The sequence below is a fragment of the Notolepis coatsorum genome, assembly GCF_963971535.1.
Source record: "Notolepis coatsorum genome assembly, chromosome: 10".
In the NCBI taxonomy this organism is placed as follows: Eukaryota; Metazoa; Chordata; class Actinopteri; order Aulopiformes; family Paralepididae; genus Notolepis; species Notolepis coatsorum.
The window spans coordinates 15,005,503-15,025,189 of NC_140174.1; the positions used below are offsets into that span (position 1 = coordinate 15,005,503).

At 44.3% G+C, this 19,687-nt stretch overlaps 1 protein-coding gene across 1 annotated transcript in view; it reads right to left on the reverse strand.

The window, feature by feature from the left end:
- Window positions 1–19,687, reverse strand: part of erbb2 (erb-b2 receptor tyrosine kinase 2) — a gene marked incomplete at its 3' end in the record, with an annotated part of 112,743 nt that overhangs the window by 55,012 nt on the left and 38,044 nt on the right. The window contains exons 2-4 of the mRNA XM_084322918.1: window positions 7,453–7,604; window positions 4,352–4,541; window positions 1,273–1,413 (exon numbers count right to left, since the gene is read on the reverse strand). Coding sequence (XP_084179044.1) covers window positions 1,273–1,413; window positions 4,352–4,541; window positions 7,453–7,604 — 483 coding nt within the window. The remainder of the gene's footprint in view (window positions 1–1,272; window positions 1,414–4,351; window positions 4,542–7,452; window positions 7,605–19,687) is intronic.

Consider the following 19,687-nt stretch of genomic DNA (forward strand, 5'->3'; position numbering starts at 1 on the left):
TTTTTCTTTTTTTTTATTGACAAAAAATATAACAACATTGACAGATCAACATTTGTATTTGCCTTGTCAGGGATAGAACGAAAAGTCCAGGACTTATTTCCATCGTTGTCCCCGTTGTTTCTAGTTGCAAGTGCATCGAGCATTCTTAGTGCATTAGTAGTAGTATTCATGTTTACATTTTTAAAGATTTATAATCATTCGTGTTCATTGGTGCATTAAAAGCAATAATTATTTTCATCAATAAAGTGCATAGAGACAATACTCGTCGTTCAACAGAGGTTCAGCACATAATACAGTCGCACCGACATTACAGTGGCAGGTCACTAAACAGCTGCTCCCTTATCCTGGATTTGAACACTGCAGCACTCAAGTTTCCTTGATATTGATAGTTTGTTCCACTCCACTGCACCTCTATATCTAAATGAAGAACTTTAATAAGATATCTATACAACATCTCTCAACAATCAGTCTGTTCATCACACTCATTTTTATTGCTACAAAATAGGATCGTCAAGCACAAAAGTGGAATAAATATTGATACTTGTGTATAGGTAGAATACCGACACGCAAAATATTGCAATCCCCCTTTTGTTTATGTGTTAGAAGTGTGGTTCTGAGACTTGGTTCACAACACCAATGCAAATGAATGCCAGTGTTAAGTGACACAGGGAATGGAACCCCTAACCCTGGCACTAGTGTTAGTGCCTTGCTCTGACTGAGCTACACAGGGAATGGAACCCCTAACCCAGGCAGTGTTAGTGCCATGCTCTGCCCACTGAGCTACACAGGGAATGGAACCCCTAACCCAGGCAGTGTCAGTGCCACGCTCTGCCCACTGAGCTACACAGGGAATGGAACCCCTAACCCTGGCAGTGTTAGTGCCATGCTCTGCCCACTGAGCTACACAGGGAATGGAACCCCTAACCCTGGCAGTGTTAGTGCCATGCTCTGCCCACTGAGCTACACAGGGAATGGAACCCCTAACCCAGGCAGTGTTAGTGCCATGCTCTGCCCACTGAGCTACACAGGGAATGGAACCCCTAACCCAGGCAGTGTTAGTGCCACGCTCTGCCCACTGAGCTACACAGGGAATGGAACCCCTAACCCAGGCAGTGTTAGTGCCACGCTCTGCCCACTGAGCTACACAGGGAATGGAACCCCTAACCCTGCCAGTGTTAGTGCCACACTCTGACTGAGCTACACAGGACCACAGTGCAGCATTAACGGTCTTATCTCCGCTAGTATTTTCCATGAACCCGGGGGCCCACTCACATTTGGGGGCCTGAGGCTGCAGCCGGAGCTGCCGGGCGTGGGTGTTCTGCTCGTCCAGGGTGTCCCGCCACTCGATGCCCTGGGGGTCTGGGAAGCACAGCTGAGGGTTCCCCCAAATATAGACCCCCCCCAGGAGGATCTCTGCAGGGCGGGAGAGAGAGAAGAAGAGTTCTGTTGGAGCAGCGTATTGATCACAGCAGCCGAGAGCCGAGAGCTGGGAAAGAAAAGCCTTCACGTTTTTACCAACATCTGTTCCAACAAATACTATTCTGTGTTCCTTTTATATATGTTTTAATTCCAGAGAATCGTTCTTTTTCATGCAGTGCCTTCTCCTTTTTATAGCACTTTGGATCGCCTCCATGTATGAAATGTGCTTTAAAACTGTATTGTTTATTTTGCTCTGTAAAGTGTCTGAGCATTCGGAAAAGCGCTATACAAAATGTCTGTATTATTATGAATACATTTGACTTGACAAGCTCATCATTTGTGAACATCTCTGTCGGTTTGCGGCAAACCGAGGGCAATGAGCCCAGTGCCTGGTGACGCACACAAGAAATACACAGAGGCTAAGAAAACATCACAAAATCACATTTCTTGAAAGAATAGAAATGAATTCAATGAGCGCAGTAAAGCACAGAGGACAGCGATAAGGCAAGCTGTCATATCAAACAATCCATCAGTTGTCATTGGCGGGAAATCACAACATTAGATAAATATATCTAATAACTAGGGGTGTAACGGTATTCGGTACCGAGCCGTTTCAGTACGGGACCTTTGGTTTAGTACACGTTGTGTACCGAACAAATGCAACGTTACTTTAACCACTAATGGAACACTTAGAACCACTCTTCACACCACACCAAGTCAGGTTCTGAATCATCTGCCATCACGCCATGGTTGTGTTGTTGTTGTTGTTGTTGTTACTACTGGCACGTTCTTCAGCTCAATGAAAGTGACGTTGCGTGTCTCCTATCCGTCATGCAGCGCGTTCAGGCCCACGCAGGGGCAATATGTAAAATATGTTTATTTCTTTTTTCTTTTTTTTTTAACTTTTTTACAGGTCGATTATTATAGAATATTCGTTGACAGCCCTACTTAACTCATTGGACGCCAGTCACGATGATAGTCGGGTTAACTCGCCATCGCTTGAGTGCCAATCACGAGTATAGTCGGGTTTTAATCGTTATTTCTTTTATTAGCGATATCCATTCATTTTCATCCATCCAGCCTGATGTTATCGTTGGGAATGGGTCTGAGCTCGCAAAAGGGCAAATACCGCCCCCTACGCCTTCCGGCTGGTATTGCACTCCACTGGGAATGGTAGTTTATTTTCTGGGACGATCCAAGCCGTGCGGGTGTGGTTTAAATACTCAGGCAAGGTAACCTGATTTCAACGATACATTTGCGAACCATGGTTTTTGTGTACCGTTACACCCCTACTAATAACCACCAAAGATTAAATAAATAACAACAAACAGGAAGTTAGAGAATGGAGGGCTTGCGCGGAATGTTTGCAGCCAACTGTCGTTTCTTCCAACATTTTGATATTCCTTAATTCCACATTGAAATTACGCGATACATTAACACTTTCAGTGCCGGCCATTAACATGGTAAAGCATGGTTAAATGCCAGCACCCACTTCAATGATAGCGTTGTGAACGAATAATCTCTGTCTTAAATTATGGCTGTGTCTAATCTGCCCGTCGCTTATCAATGACTTGTTTGCAGTCAACTTTTTATTTTTTATTATTATTATTTTTTTTTTTAATCGGTTCATTTCCGTTTTATGGCATTTTGAAAAGCCCTCGTTTTTAAGGAAAATATAAAGATTCCATGATAAAAAGATTATTCCAATTCCTGATCGCCATTCCAAATATCGATCACGCTTATTGATTACAGTGTTGGGTACTGTAAATACATAATCCACGCGTTTTCAGGCAAAAAAAAAAGACAAACAAACGCTATATAGCGTCGGGGGCACTCAAAGGTCGGCATGAACTAACGACAAAGAGTGTCCGTGGCACTCAATGTGTTAAGTGTGGGGTCCCCAAAAAAATTCCTAAATAAAATGGGGTCACGGTATGAAAAAGTTTGAGAACCCCTGTTCTAAACATTCCGTCAAAGGCCTCTATTACAACCAGAGATCCATGTCCTTAGAACACATTAACACAATAAATAAACAAACAAACAAACAATGGTCATCATTCACGAACGGACTTACGAGCAAATTGCATCGTAACTCCACACAGCTTTTCGGGACGATTTTGGCATTCACTAACGGTTCCTTCTCGGGATTCGCTCGTAGCTAAGAGCAGAATTTACAAACGCGGAAAGGCAGTCGTAACACTGTTGTGTGCAGTGTTCTTAAGGGCTTAATTTAATATAGATCTATATAGATATATAGATTTAAATATATAAATATTATAAATAATAATAATAATAAATACGACAATATTTGTATCATTAAAAATTCAAAGAGGCATTGTGATGTCCAAAAATGAATAAAAGCACATCTATATTCTTCTCTCAACACACCCCATTCCTTTCATGTAGGCTATATATTTACATTACTTGTGCTGTATGATGACAATACATTTGAATCTAATCTAATCAAATTTTGATCCGTCGCAAATCACTTCCACACTACCTGTTGAATATGGGGGTCAGCACAACCCAGATGCAATACTGAGCCTCTCGCTTCCGGTATAAGGAGCTGTTGAATCTCTTTGCACACAGTCCTTCATGCCCTTATATGGAGCTGGCGGGCGTGTCTGTATGCAAATTCAGGTGTACGAGAACGTGCTTTCAGTTTAAGAATGAGTGACGTTCTTCATTCACGGGAGCGCAGTTGCGATAATTTTGGCGATTTACGAGCACCTGTTCAGGTATCCGGAGGAGGACTATTGTAGGTTTCCTCTTACGAACTTCTTACGAGGTTATTTACGAGGAAACTTACGAGAATGTTAGTGAATGAGGCCCAATGTCTTTTCACCATCAGGAAAGTACAAATACAACCATTCCACATGAAACAAATGAGTGTCTGCTAGCAGGAAATGTTCCTGTTCAAACCGGATCTGACCTGTGAGGCTGCGGAGGCGGAGCGTTCTAAGCCCCGCCCCCCCGGAACCCTGCAGGGTGTTGTCCAATACGGCCAGAGCGTAGCTGGAGTTGTACAGCTGGCTGCCTCGGATGATGCGCAGGTTGTCCAGAGGCACCAGGTTCACAGACACGTGGGCTATCAGGACGTAGCCCTGCACCTCCACAATACCCTGGAGGGAGGGGGAGGGGGGGAGAGAGAGAGAGAGAGAGAAGGAGAGAGAGAGAGAGAGAGAGAGAGAGAGAGAGAGAGAGAGAGAGAGAGGAGAGAGAGACAGAGAGAGAGAGACAGAGAGAGAGAGAGAGAGAGAGAGAGAGAGAGAGAGAGAGAGAGAGAGAGAGAGAGAGACGTAGAGAGTGAGAGAGAGACATAGGAAGATACAGAGAGAGCGAGAGATACGAGACAGAGAGAGACAGAGAGAGACAGATACAGAGAGAGAGAGAGACAGATACAGAGAGACAGACAGAGAGACATAGATAGAGACGTAGAAAGAGAGGGAGAGAGAGAGAGAGTGATAGAGAGAGAGACATAGATAGAGACGTAGAAAGAGAGAGAGTGAGAGAGAGAGACATAGAAAGATACACAGAGTGAGAGATAGAGAAAGAGACACAGAGATACAGAGAAATAGAGACAGAGAGAGAGACATAGAGAAAGAAAGACAGAGAGAGAGAGAGAGAGAGAGAGAGAGAGAGAGAGAGAGAGAGAGAGAGAGAGAGAGAGAGACAGAGAGAGAGAGACAGAGAGAGAGAGACAGAGAGAGAGAGAGAGAGAGAGAGAGAGAGAGAGAGAGAGAGAGAGAGACGTAGAGAGTGAGAGAGAGAGACATAGGAAGATACAGAGAGAGCGAGAGATACGAGACAGAGAGAGACAGAGAGAGACAGATACAGAGAGAGAGAGAGACAGATACAGAGAGACAGACAGAGAGACATAGATAGAGACGTAGAAAGAGAGGGAGAGAGAGAGAGAGTGATAGAGAGAGAGACATAGATAGAGACGTAGAAAGAGAGAGAGTGAGAGAGAGAGACATAGAAAGATACACAGAGTGAGAGATAGAGAAAGAGACACAGAGATACAGAGAAATAGAGACAGAGAGAGAGACATAGAGAAAGAGAGACAGAGAGAGAGAGAGAGAGAGAGAGAGAGAGAGAGAGAGAGAGAGAGAGAGAGAGAGAGAGAGAGAGAGAGAGAGAGAGAGAGAGAGGAGAGAGAGAGAGAGAGAGAGAGACAGAGAGACAGAGAGAGAGAGGAGACAGAGAGAGAGAGAGAGAGAGAGAGAGAGAGAGAGAGAGAGAGAGAGAGACGTAGAGAGTGAGAGAGAGAGACATAGGAAGATACAGAGAGAGCGAGAGATACGAGACAGAGAGAGACAGAGAGAGACAGATACAGAGAGAGAGAGAGACAGATACAGAGAGACAGACAGAGAGACATAGATAGAGACGTAGAAAGAGAGGGAGAGAGAGAGTGATAGAGAGAGAGACATAGATAGAGACGTAGAAAGAGAGAGAGTGAGAGAGAGAGACATAGAAAGATACACAGAGTGAGAGATAGAGAAAGAGACACAGAGATACAGAGAAATAGAGACAGAGAGAGAGACATAGAGAAAGAGAGACAGAGAGAGAGAGAGAGAGAGAGAGAGAGAGAGAGAGAGAGAGAGAGAGAGAGACAGAGAGAGAGAGACAGAGAGAGAAAGAGGACACGTCCACAGGTGAGGAGGGGGAGAAGCTCTCGCACATTCAACAATGACGGGAGATTCATTGAACTGTTGTGAGTGTCATTCAATCTGCCCCACAATGCTATGGAAAATGGAAAATGGTAAATGGTGCATTTATATAAAAGCTTTTATCCAAAGCGCTTTACAATTTGTTCCTCACGTTTCACCCATTCACTCACACGTTCACACACCGACGGCGGAGGCAACCATGCAAGGTGCCAGCCTGCTCGTCGGGAGCAGTTAGGGGTTAAGTGTCTTGCTCAAGGACACTTCGACATGCTGCCCGGTCGCCTCCACCGTCGGTGTGTGAATGTGAGGTTATAACTTGTAAAGCACTTTGGATAAAAGCACTATATAAATGCAGCCCATTTATAAATGCAGTCCATTTACACAGAGGAAATTGGTATCTATATTCTTGTCTGACTCTGGAGAAGATGGTAAGTTTATTTCCCATATTGAAGTGTTGACTGGCTCTAAAAACCATAACGTTTTTTTATCAAAAGAAGTATGAGACACTGGAGCAGTGATATAACAGGAACATGAGACTAATTGGCTAACTGTCTAGCTGGCTAACTGTCTAGCTGGCTAACTGGCTAACTGTCTAGCTGGCTAACTGGCTAGCTGGCTAACTGTCTAGCTGGCTAACTGTCTAGCTGGATAACTGACTAACTGTCTAGCTGGATAACTGACTAACTGTCTAGCTGGCTAACTGGCTAGCTGGATAACTGGCTAACTGACTAACTGTCTAGCTGGCTAACTGGCTAACTGTCTAGCTGGCTAACTGGCTAGCTGGCTATCTGTCTAGCTGGCTATCTGGATAACTGACTAACTGACTAACTGTCTAGCTGGCTAACTGGCTAACTGTCTAGCTGGCTAACTGTCTAGCTGGCTAGCTGGCTAGCTGTCTAGCTGGCTAACTGGCTAACTGTCTAACTGGCTAACTGGCTAGCTGGCTAACTGGCTAGCTGGCTAACTGGCTAACTGTCTAGCTGGCTAACTGGCTAGCTGGCTAACTGGCTAGCTGGCTAGCTGGCTAACTGTCTAGCTGGATAACTGTCTAGCTGACCAACTGTCTAGCTGGCTAGCTGTCTAGCTGGCTAACTGGCTAACTGGCTAACTGGCTAGCTGGCTAAGTGGCTAGCTGGCTAACTGGTTAGCTAGCTAACTGGCTAGCTGGCTAACTGGCTAGCTGGCTAACTGGCTAGCTGGCTAACTGTCTAGCTGGCTAGCTGGCTAACTGTCTATCTGTCTAGCTGGCTAACTAGCTAACTGGCTAAGTTTGGCTAATTAGCTAACTGGCTAGTTGCCTGTGAGTGACTCCAGAATGATGTCACAACGACATGGTTCTGTGTTTTCCCAGGCGCAGCTCTACCTGCAGGAAGGAGAGGTCGGGCTCTCCGCGGAGGTGTGTGATCTCCAGGTTGCCGTAGACGACCTGACAGCCGGTGTAGAGCAGCCTCAGGGTCTCATGGTGGTTCTCCAGGCTGGAGGGAAGCGCCAGCTTCATGTCGCTCCCGAGACATACTGAAACAGAATAGAATAGAAATACTTTAATCATCCCGAGGGAAATTTGGCACTACAAATCGCTCACGGTAAACATTTAGGTAGACAAAACAAATCACAAAACGCAGACAGACAACATTATCATACTGAAACATACTGAAACATACTGAAACATACTGAAACATACTGAAACATACTGAAAAACTAACAGACACGGGTTAATCCACTTCTTCTGATCTATAAAGCCTCCTTATGGCGGATATCTTTTATCAACCCATTTTAGGGCACATCTAGGACACACCCACATGCACACACTTACTTTAAACATGCATTCACTTTACAACATTCACTTTAGACACTTTAAACACTACACCATATTGTATATATTTATTACTAAAAGATTTGCACTTCATCCCTACCTCATGTTTTCATTTTGTTGCATTTTGTACTCTAGTTTTGTATATTTTGTATCCGTTTGTTTGGTCTTTATTCTTTTTACTTTGTTTTACAGTATGAAGCTCATACAGAACCAAGCATGTCACTGTAATGTACATGTACCTATGTGACAAATAAAACGAAACTTCAACTTCAAGGAATTTGCACGTTATTCATCTGCCGCTACATGTGAACATGCACCATCTTTCTCCTAATGCTGGAACTCAAAGAGAGAACTTGAATTTGTGGTGGTTTCTGGTCACAGATGTGACCGATGTGTGAGCCTTGTACTCACGTGCCTTTAAATTCTGGTGCAGACACATATTGTGATATGATTATGATATTGTTGCGCACACATCTGTCCTCTCAACGAATGATGACAGCCACGTATGGAGTTTTGGTTCAATATCCCACGTCACATTATCATGCAGTTCCCCAGTTCCAATTGACCCTCTAATTTCCTTCCCCTTAGTTTGACTCCCTCTTTCTTTATATGATGGAGGTATAAGTCCCTCTGATTTCCTTCCCCTTAGTTTGACTCCCTCTTTATATGATGGAGGTATAACTCCCTCTCCCCCCTCATCCGAGGCTCTGACACAATCAACCTCTTCAAAACCAAGCTAAAAACCCACCTGTTCACACTTGCCTTCACGCAACACGGCCCCGCTCCCAAGTAGCCCACCCCTGACTTTTTTCTTAAGCCACAGATTCCGTTGTTTTGTTTTGTTGTTTGTTTGTTTGTTAATTTTAACCACTTCATCCAATTGGACAGAACTTGCCTCCTTTTTATGTTATTTTTTATCTCTTTTATCTTATTTGTTTTTTCTTGTTGTTACTATACACAGATCTTTTATGTATTTTATTATATTTTTTTCAATTTTATTTCTTATTTTTTCCATCCTTTCCTTGTACAGTGTCCTTGAGTCTGAGAAAGGCGCTTCTCTCTTAAAATCCAATCTATTATTATTAGGGATGTCCGATATTATCGGCCGACCGATATTATCGGCCGATATCGGCAGTAAAATGTGATATCGGAAAATATCGGTATCGGTTTAAAAACAAAAAAAAACAATAACAATATTTGTTATATATATATCCAGTGAAATTATTAGTTACCTGAAATTATTCAGTTTTTTGGAGGGGGAAACCCTGCATATATCGGTATCGGTTGATATCGGTTGATATTGGTATCGAAAATTAAGAGTTGGACAATATCGGAATATCGGTATCGGTAAAAAAGCCAATATCGAGCATCCCTAATTATTATTATTATTATTATTATTATTATTATTATTATTATTATTATTTCCTTCCCCTTCCCCACCCCTCTTTATATGATAGACAGAGGTATATATCCCTCTGATTTCCTTCCCCTTAGTAACCCAAGGTGCTTAACAGAAGGGACAAACTAAGGGGAAGGAAATTAGAGGGACTTATACCTCGATCATATAAAGAGCGAGACAAACTAAGGCTTAGTTTGATAGAGGTATGGTCATGATAGAGATGACCTTATGACCAGACATGCTTCAAGTAGTCGCTTTACCCTACCTCTGCCTAGAACCAACGCTCTAAAGAAAACTGTAATGTATAGAGCCATAACATATTGGAATAGGATCCCATTACATATCATACGGACGGAAAACAAGGACAGTTTCAAAAAGAAACGTAAAGGAGCCATAATCCGGAAGAAAATCAATATATGTCATGCATGAGTGTAGCTGCAGCCATGTTATCCAAACATCTTCTAGTTTACTTTGTGTTTTTTTAAAGGTATGGTGAAATGGATTCACCTATGACCTTTTGTTTTATTTTCTATCGATTATGTATGTGATATATGACTGATTTACACTGAATGTTTCATATTTGTCATGTGTATATTATCTGTGAGGACCCCAGGAAGAATAGTCAACACGTTGATGATGACTAATGGGGATCCTCCTAATAAACACAAACATACACTTTAAGGAAATTATTTGTATTTCTGTTTCATACAAAATGTTTATCCCGTTATGGTCTCTACTGTCAGAACAGAACTTTTACGTTTTTCAGACTAAGCACATTTTCAAATATTATTGTCTACAGGCTTTGAGTTTGAACATGGTGTTGATTTACAGCTCAAGAGGGGCCTCTGTGTGCCTTCCCACAACGTAAACAGAGAGAAAGAGATTTAAGAAAAGGGATTTGAAGGACTCCACGAACGAACGCGCGGCTGCGTGAAACCCCGTCTTTCAAAACGGACATATATGGTTATTATCGCGGTCCGAGGGTCTCTTCTTAGAAAAGCACAAATAGGAGCCGCACGCCTCGCTTCTGTCCGCTCCACGCCGACAACAATCTGACCACAGATCTGCGTTTTCAGATTGCCGATGATGACGCAAGAGCGGAGATTCCGGCTGGGTACAGAATTAGAATTCACGGGGGCTCTCGGACACATAGCTGCCGTGCTTTCAGAGACGACCTCCGAGGATATAAATGACTTCCTCCAGCTCCTTCCAAAGAGCCCCCACCACCCACCAAACACCCCCCCCCCCCCCCCTAGCCCTCTTCTCCGGAAGTAGCCTTACTCCACCCACGACCCCCCCCCTCTCCTCCTCCTCCTCCCCCTGAACTATCACTTTCCCTCCTTTAGGAGAGAGTGGGAGACACAGTATAGGGTGTGTGTGTGTGTGTGTGTGTGTAGGGTGGGGGGGCAGCAGGAAGTCCTGTGACACAGGAAATGTTTTTGAACAGAGAGAGAGGGGGAGGGGGGGGGGGGGGGTGATTTTTGACGTTACGCTGCCATGGGTCTCCAAAGTTCAGGAGATACGGCTGTGTGCTCGTGGCTCTTATCAGGCCGGTGTGTGTGTGTGTGTGTGTGCGTGCCACGTGCACCCTGGTAACGGACAAGCCTCTCAGAACTTGACCTACATCAGCTGCAGCTACGGCGAGCGGGAGGGTGTTCCGAGAAGCCGCTGGCTTTGCAAAACAAGCAGCGGGGTGGGGGGGGGGGATTAAGGTTTCAATTGTGACCAGCCAGGAACACACCTCGACCTCGACACTCTCGTGTCAGATATCAAATCCGAATGATCGTGTTTTAATGACATCGTCATGGAGGTTATTTTCAGATGTCAGATGTCAAAATGGGAGTCTGAAGTTTTCTCTCTCTCTCTCTCTCCAGATCTCTGGTAATGAGCCGGCACAGTCTGGACAGACGGACAGACGCACATGAATACAGCGTGTAGACAAGTGTTCTGGGGTCAGGGAGACACCGTCAGGACAGACAGACGCACATGAATACAGCGTGTAGACGGTGTTATAGGATCAGGGAGACTTGACGAAGCAGACAGGGTGGGTTTTCCATTGCTGAAACTGCTTCCTTTTAGCTCGTATCGTTTGCTCCTCGAAAGTCTCTCGGCAACGTACGTGTGTGTGTGTGTGTGTGTGTGTGTTCGTGCGTGCGTGCGTGCGTGCGTGCGTGCGTGCGTGCGTGTGTGTTCCCCGACTAAGGATTTGTATAGTCGACTTTGATTGGCCAAAATTTGCCGATAGTCAAATTTGACTGGTAGTCGACTATAAAATAAAAAAAAAGTGGGCCCTATATATACATATATATATATATATATATATATTATTATTATTTTATTTTAAAAAAAATTCATTTGGGCTGTGGGGGGTGCTTAATGTCTGAAGAAGTCAAAGTCAAGGTCTTCATTTATATAGCACATTTAAAATCATCCGAAATTGTACCAAAGTGCTGTACAATACAAAAACAGAAATACTAAAAGAAATACAAAATACAGTAAACAGTCATAAAAAACGACAATAGAATAGGTGCAGCTGGGTGGCGCAGCGGACATTGCGCTCGTCACCAACGCAAGAGACACCGGTATCGAATCCGGCTGTCACTCAGCGTTGCCTCCGGCTTGGGCCGGCCGTCATACTAACTCAATTGGCAGAGTTAGCGGGTGGGAAGTCGATGGGTGGTAATCTGGACGTTGTGGACAGCGACTCCTACAGGTCGGTTGGGGCGCCTGCACAGCAGAGACAGGAAAAATGGCGGGGGCAGTGTGAGCCTCCCACACGTTACTCCTCGCCAAATGAGAGTCCGCGCTGGCAGGTGAAAAGATGCGACTGGCTGCCTGCACATGTTTCGGAGGGGACATGTGACGGGCTTCTATCCTCCCTACAACCGGCCAGAGGGGGGCACATGCGAGCAACGTTCAAGACAGGGGAGGGGAGAATTGGCACGGCTAAATTGGGATGGGAGAAAAATAGAAAAAGGTGGAGAAAAAGTAGATAAAAAAAAGAAAAGAAAACTACAATAAAATGTTTTAAACAATCACGACACGACCAGGGATGTGTGGCTCACCGAGCCTCAGAACGCCAATAAAAACAGGTGAGTCTTCAGCTGTGTTTTAACTCTCTAGGGGCAGCAGACCTCATTTGCAGTGGAAGACTGTTCCATAATTTAGGGGCAGCCACCGCAAAAGCTCGATCGCCTTTAGTCTTTAGCCTCGACCTCGGGACGTCTGAGAGCAGTTTATTTGCTGACCTCAGTGCTCTAGCAGGGGTACAAAGATGGAGGAGTTCAGCTAGGTACTGAGGGGCCAGACCATTTAAGGACTTGAACACAAACATAGCCAATTTGAAATCAATTCTGAAACGAACAGGGAGCCAGTGCAGGGAAGCCAGTACTGGTCTGATCTGATGTGCTCACGCCTCTTTGTACCGGTCAAGAGGCGTGCAACAGCGCTCTGCACTAGCTGCAGGCGTCGCAGGGAGAGCTGGTCTAGACCCACATACAGGTCGACTGAAGGCTTCTTGTCCTCTGCGAAAGCATGCAATTGGGTCCACTGATGGATACATCTTGATATTTGTCTAGTCTAGTGTGTTCATTAGACGGGTGAAATCCTCTTTCAGTGCCTTTGTGCCAGTTTCTTAGGTAGTTAGCCTCTCTGGTATGCGCACCATTAGTGTTAGCCACGCTTCTAGGCCTCTTTGCTTTTATTTTATTTGTATCTACTTTTTCTCCCCCTTTTTTTCCGTATTTTTCTCCCATCCCAATTTAGTCGTTATGCCAATTCCCTTCCTGGTCGTTGCGCACTTTTGCCCCCTACTGTCGGCCTGGGGAGGGAGAAGACTACCACATGTCTTCCTCCGATACATGTGGAGTCAGCCAGCCGCTTCTTTTCACCTGACAGCGAGGACTCTCACCGGGGGAGTGTAACGTGCCGTGGGAGGATCTATCTCTCCTCTCTACCATCTCTCTACCATCTCTCTCTCCTCCATCCCTCTCCTCTCTACCATCTCTCTCTCCTCTCTACCATCTCTCTCTCCTCTCTACCTCTCCTCTACCATCTCTCTACCATCTCTCTCTCCTCCATCCCTCTCCTCTCTACCATCTCTCTCTCCTCTCTACCATCTCTCTCCTCTCTACCATCTCTCTCTCCTCTCTACCATCTCTCTCCTCTCTACCATCTCTCTCTCCTCTACCATCTCTCTCTCCTCTACCATCTCTCTCTCCTCTCTACCATCTCTCTCCTCTACCATCTCTCTCTCCTCTCTACCATCTCTCTCTCCTCTCTACCATCTCTCTCCTCTCTACCATCTCTCTCTCCTCTCTACCATCTCTCTCCTCTCTACCATCTCTCTCCTCTCTACCATCTCTCTCCTCTCTACCATCTCTCTCCTCTCTACCATCTCTCTCCTCTCTACCATCTCTCTCTCCTCTCTACCATCTCTCTCTCCTCTACCACCTCTCTCCTCTCTACCATCTCTCTCTACCATCTCTCTCTCCTCTACCACCTCTCTCCTCTCTACCATCTCTCTCTCCTCTACCATCTCTCTCTACCATCTCTCTCTCCTCTACCATCTCTCTCTCCTCTCTACCATCTCTCTCTCCTCTACCACCTCTCTCCTCGCTACCATCCTTCTCTCCTCTATCATCTCCCTCTACTTGCTACACCTCTCTCCTCTCTACCATCTCTCTCCTCTCTACCATCTCTCTCTCCTCTCTACCATCTCTCTCCTCTCTACCATCTCTCTCTCCTCTCTACCATCTCTCTCCTCTCTACCATCTCTCTCTCCTCTCTACCATCTCTCTCTCCTCTCTACCATCTCTCTCCTCTCTACCATCTCTCTCCTCTCTACCATCTCTCTCCTCTCTACCATCTCTCTCCTCTCTACCATCTCTCTCCTCTCTACCATCTCTCTCCTCTCTACCATCTCTCTCTCCTCTCTACCATCTCTCTCTCCAGGGGAGGAAATTAGGCCACTTTACTGGCCAAATGCTAGTATTTTTTACGTTTGGCTGGTAAAAAAAATCAGATACCCGCCAGTTGGCTGGTAAGACAAAAAGTTAGTTTCCTCCCCTGCTGGCGAGTATACAAAAAAATAAAACATTCTGCAATCACTGCACTGGCAAACGGTGCGCATCTTCTGAGTGTTCGCTTTAGTTGACATTGACAGTGCCACGAGAGCACTGCACAAGACCACCCGCGGACATATAATGTTTAATAAATGTTTGCGCAGTACTGGCCAACCCGTGGACATATAATAATAAAAGTCCCGCGGTACTAGGCTAGCCATCAGGAGCACTCTCAAACAGATAACGTTAAACACAGCAGAAGATGGAAAACAGACAGACTGACCAACGGGGAACTGCATCCAACCCTAGTACAACCCTTGAGTATAAGTTACTAAGGACACATTTAAATCACAGGTGTAATGTTAGTCTACTGGAACTGTATACAGTGGTTAGCTTCTAGTTAGCGTTTTAGCTATAGCTGCTTGCTAGCTAACGTTAGCCCTGTGTGCTCAAAGCAGCCAGCTAGGTGTATCTGTTATGACTATAATGTTTCCAAAAAAGCACCGGACTACGATGTAAGGTTAGACATTTTATTTCATGCTCAAAAGCCCCTGGCTTGCACATCGCAGTCACGAAAGGGGCTAGCTCAACCAGTGCACTGTGCACAACAGCACACCAACCCAACTGACGTTACCACAACACTTGACGGTACTTCACAGCACTGTCGTAAGACCACCGTGCTGTCTTAAAGGCACAGTGTGCCTACCCAGATGCATACACAACATTGACGCGGCTTGACATACAAAGAAGTAATTATCACAATTAGCGATTTTTTTTGTCTGGTAAAAAATCTGTTTGGCTGGTAAAAAAATCAGATACTCGCCAGTTGGCTGGTAAGCCAAAAAGTTAGTTTCCTCCCCTGTCTCTCTCCTCTACCACCTCTCTCCTCTCTACCATCTCTCTCTACCATCTCTCTCTCCTCTACCACATCTCTCCTCTCTACCATCTCTCTCTACCATCTCTCTCTCCTCTACCATCTCTCTCTACCATCTCTCTCTACCATCTCTCTCTCCTCTACCATCTCTCTCTACCATCTCTCTCTCCTCTACCATCTCTCTCTCCTCTCTACCATCTCTCTCTCCTCTACCACCTCTCTCCTCGCTACCATCCTTCTCTCCTCTATCATCCCCCTCTACTTGCTACACCTCTCTCCTCTACCATCCCTCTCTCCTCTACCATCTCTCTCTACTTGCTACACCTCTCTCCTCTCTACCATCTCTCTCTCCTCTACCACCTCTCCTCTCTACCATCCCTCTCTCCTCTATCATCTCCCTCTACTTGCTACACCCCTCTCCTCTACCATCTCTCTCTACCCCCCTCATAAAAAAGCCCAGAGAGAGAACATGGTGGATTGTGAACCCTGTGATATCGTGATACGTAATGTCATGGTGCTACTTTGTTTATAACGGTTTGTTTCCTTTTTCATTGGAATACCTGCTGCTATAATACAAATATAACCAAAAGTATACTAGTATACAAGGGAGGAAATTAGGCCACTTTACTCGCCAAATGCGAGTATTTTTTACATTTGGCGAGTGATTCATGAAGACCACTCGCCAGTCTGGCGAGTATACAAAAAAATAAAACATTCTGCAATCACTGCACTGGCAAACGGTGCGCGTCTTCTGAGTGTTCGCTTTAGTTGACAGTAGGGCTGCAACGATTAGTTGACATAATCGACGACGTCGATTATAAAAAATCGTTGACGAGAAATTGTTGCGTCGATTAGTCATTAAAAAAAAAAAAAAAAACCTATCTATCTTTGTGAGAGTGGCTTCTCAGGGTTCCAGACAACATCATAACATGATGATCCCATAGCAAATTTTGGACATTGAAAACATTGTTCCCCTGCAGGAGATGATGATCAGACTAGACACACAATACATTACACACGCACTCCTCTCACTCACAGTCTCACACACAGCGATCAGAGTAAGACACACACATACACACTCCTCTCACTCACACACAGCGATCAGAGTAAAGGCCTCTACATGCTACAGCAACTTCAAAGCAACGTCAACACAACATCAGCGCGATTTCAGCGCGGTTGTTGTTTAGGGTCTTGTAGACTGTGTTGCGAGGAATCTGCGTACATGTCTCCAAAATCTAACCTAAACAACCGTTACGTTGATATTGCGTAGCAGTGATTGGTTGGTTAGCGAATGGGGGCGGGGCTGTCATAGAATAATATAGGTATCGCAGAGAATACCATCCGCCATTGTTGTAGCCAGCCAGCGTTGATGCTAAATAATTAGCGTCACATAGCTGGCCTTTTTCTGAAAACCCAAGCACATATTGTTCCATAGCATACGCCTTCAGTTGATCATGACAAATCCTCTCTTACCTTGACGATAAAAAAGCCTCCATAATTTAGTAAATAAACCTGTAGCCAGCCAGCTAGCATTGGTGCTATACAAAATGCTATCCACATTAGCTGCATAGCTAACCAACTAAATACAATGGTATCCTGAGGTAACTTTAACGTTAAATACAACGTTTGCTAGTCGAAATGACTGGACACACACAGGGACAAGTTAAACATCAATCAATTAATTTATTCCAATAGGTAGTTTGAGCTGCATGTGAGCGAGCCGGTCTTTCTCTCCTCTCCATTGGAAACGAATGAAGTTACGTTAAAAAGCAAAGAACCGGCTGACAAAGGTTAAGCTGCTAGCAACAGACACTATAATACTTCCGGTCGGGGAATTTCAAAATAAAAGAGCGACGACTAAAAGCACCGGAAATACGTTTATTTTGTACATAATCTAACGTTAACACGAACCTAAACTAACTTTAGATTAGTTTAGGTTCGTGTAACGTTAGATATTGTAAAAAATAAACGTATTTACGGTGCTTTTAGACTCGCTCTTTTATTTTGAAACCCCCCGCCCGGAAGTAAAAATTATGCTTATTTTTCTGCTTTTATCAATGGGTTGGTTGAGAAGGGAAGCGTCATCTATCTAGGGAACCTAGCTACATACGGGGTACAATGTTACATAGGCTGCGCGTTGATTTTGCAGAAGCATAAAGGTAGAGTGTCTGCAACACCGTTGCTTTGTCGATGTTGTGTCGAAGTTGCTTTGAATTTGCTGTAGCATGCAGAGGCCTTAAGACACACACACATACACACTCCTCTCACTCACACACAGCGATCAGAGTAAGACACACACACATTCACACTCCTCTCTCTCACACACAGCGATCAGAGTAAGACACACACACATTCACACTCCTCTCACTCACACACAGCGATCAGAGTAAGACACACACACACACAAATTACACAGTACACACCTCTCACTCACACAGCGATCAGAGTAAGACACACACACAAATTACACAGTACACACTCCTCTCACTCACACAGCGATCAGAGTAAGACACACACACATACACACACGGACTCCTCTCACACACAGCAAACAAAAGTTATTTAAAGTACACTTCCACTTTAATTTGTATTATTTAATTTATTTATCTTGTTATGAGTGATTGCTGTATTGTTCTTCAAATACATTTTCATTTAAAGTGGCTTAAAGATCCAAATTCAAATGTTTCATGAGTCATTATTTAAATTTGCTATGGGATCATCATGTTATGATTAGTGATGCACGATATATCGGCCGCCGATATAATATCGGCCGATATGGCCGTTTTTTTACACATCGGTATCGGTCCGATATCAAGATAGGGCCGATATTATAAAAAAAATAAAAACTTTTTTAATTATTATTATTTATTTTTTTTATCTTTTTTTTCTTCTTTTTACATGTTTTGGCCTTAAATAGTTTCAAAATATCAGTCATTTCTGAAAATAAGTTACAAAAGTAAAAAAAATTATGCGTTTTGGAAAATAGCTCTTTATTTGATTATCATAAAAAAGTGTTTTCTATACAGAGATATCGACATCGGTAAATATCGGTATCGGCCAGAACAGCAATATTAATATCGGTTATCGGTATCGGCCACAATTTTCACATCGGTGCATCACTAGTTATGATGTTGTTGTTTGGTCCTGACAAGAGTCTCAAAGTCTGGGGTGATGGTAGACAAGCAACTCTGAGGTCATGCTCAATGTCCAATCTGTTCCTCTGCTCTGTCTTCAGCTGGACCAGAGCTGAGAAGCCACTTTCACAAAGATAGGTAATTAAAAAAAAAAAATTTGTTTACATTGGTTTTCGATTAGTCGACTAATCGAAAAAATAATCGGCAGATTAGTCGACTACCAAATTAGTCATTAGTTGCAGCCCTAGTTGACAGTGCCACGAGAGCACTGCACAAGACCACCCGCGGACATATAATGTTTAATAAACGTTTGCGCAGTACTGGCCAACCCGCGGACATATAATAATAAAAGTCCCGCGGTACTACTAGGCTAGCCATCAGGAGCACTCGCAAACAGATAACGTTAAACACAGCAGAATATGGAAAACAGACAGACTGACCAACGGGGAACTGCATCCAACCCTAGTACAACCATCGAGTATAAGTTACTAAGGACACATTTAAATCACAGAGGTGTAATGTTGTCTACTGGAACTGTATACAGTGGTTAGCTTCTAGTTAGCGTTTTAGATAGCTGCTTGCTAGCTAACGTTAGCCCCGTGTGCTCAAAGCAGCCAGCTAGGTGTATATCTGTTATGACTATAATGTTTCCAAAAAAGCACCGGACTACGACGTAAGGTTAGACATTTTATTTCATGCTCAAAAGCCCCTGGCTTGCACATCGCAGTCACGAAAGGGGCTAGCTAAGCTCAACCAGTGCACTGTGCACAACGTCAACAGCACACCAACCCAACTGACGTTACCACAACACTTGACGGTACTTCACAGCACTGTCGTAAGACCACCGTGCTGTCTTAAAGGCACAGTGTGCCTACCCAGATGCATACACAACATTGACGCGGCTTGACATACAAAGAAGTAATTATCACAATTAGCGATTTTTTTTGTCTGGTAAAAAATCTGTTTGGCTGGTAAAAAAAACAGATACTCGCCAGTTGGCTGGTAAGCCAAAAAGTTAGTTTCCTCCCCTGCTAGTATAGTATGTATACATCTTATTTACGGTGTGTATATATAATCCATAGTGTCTTTATAGTGGACCTCCCAGCCCCACGCTACACATACTGTATCTAATAATATGACTCGGAGACCTTGTACTCGCTTTGCATCTGAGCCTCCCTGTGACCTTGTTTGACCTCCAGGCCAGATGAGTCACCAGGTCTATTTCCTGGCTGGATGACGAGTAGAGGGATCCCTCTCAGAGAGAGAGAGAGAGAGCGAGAGAGAGAGAGAGAGAGAGAGAGAGAGAGAGAGAGAG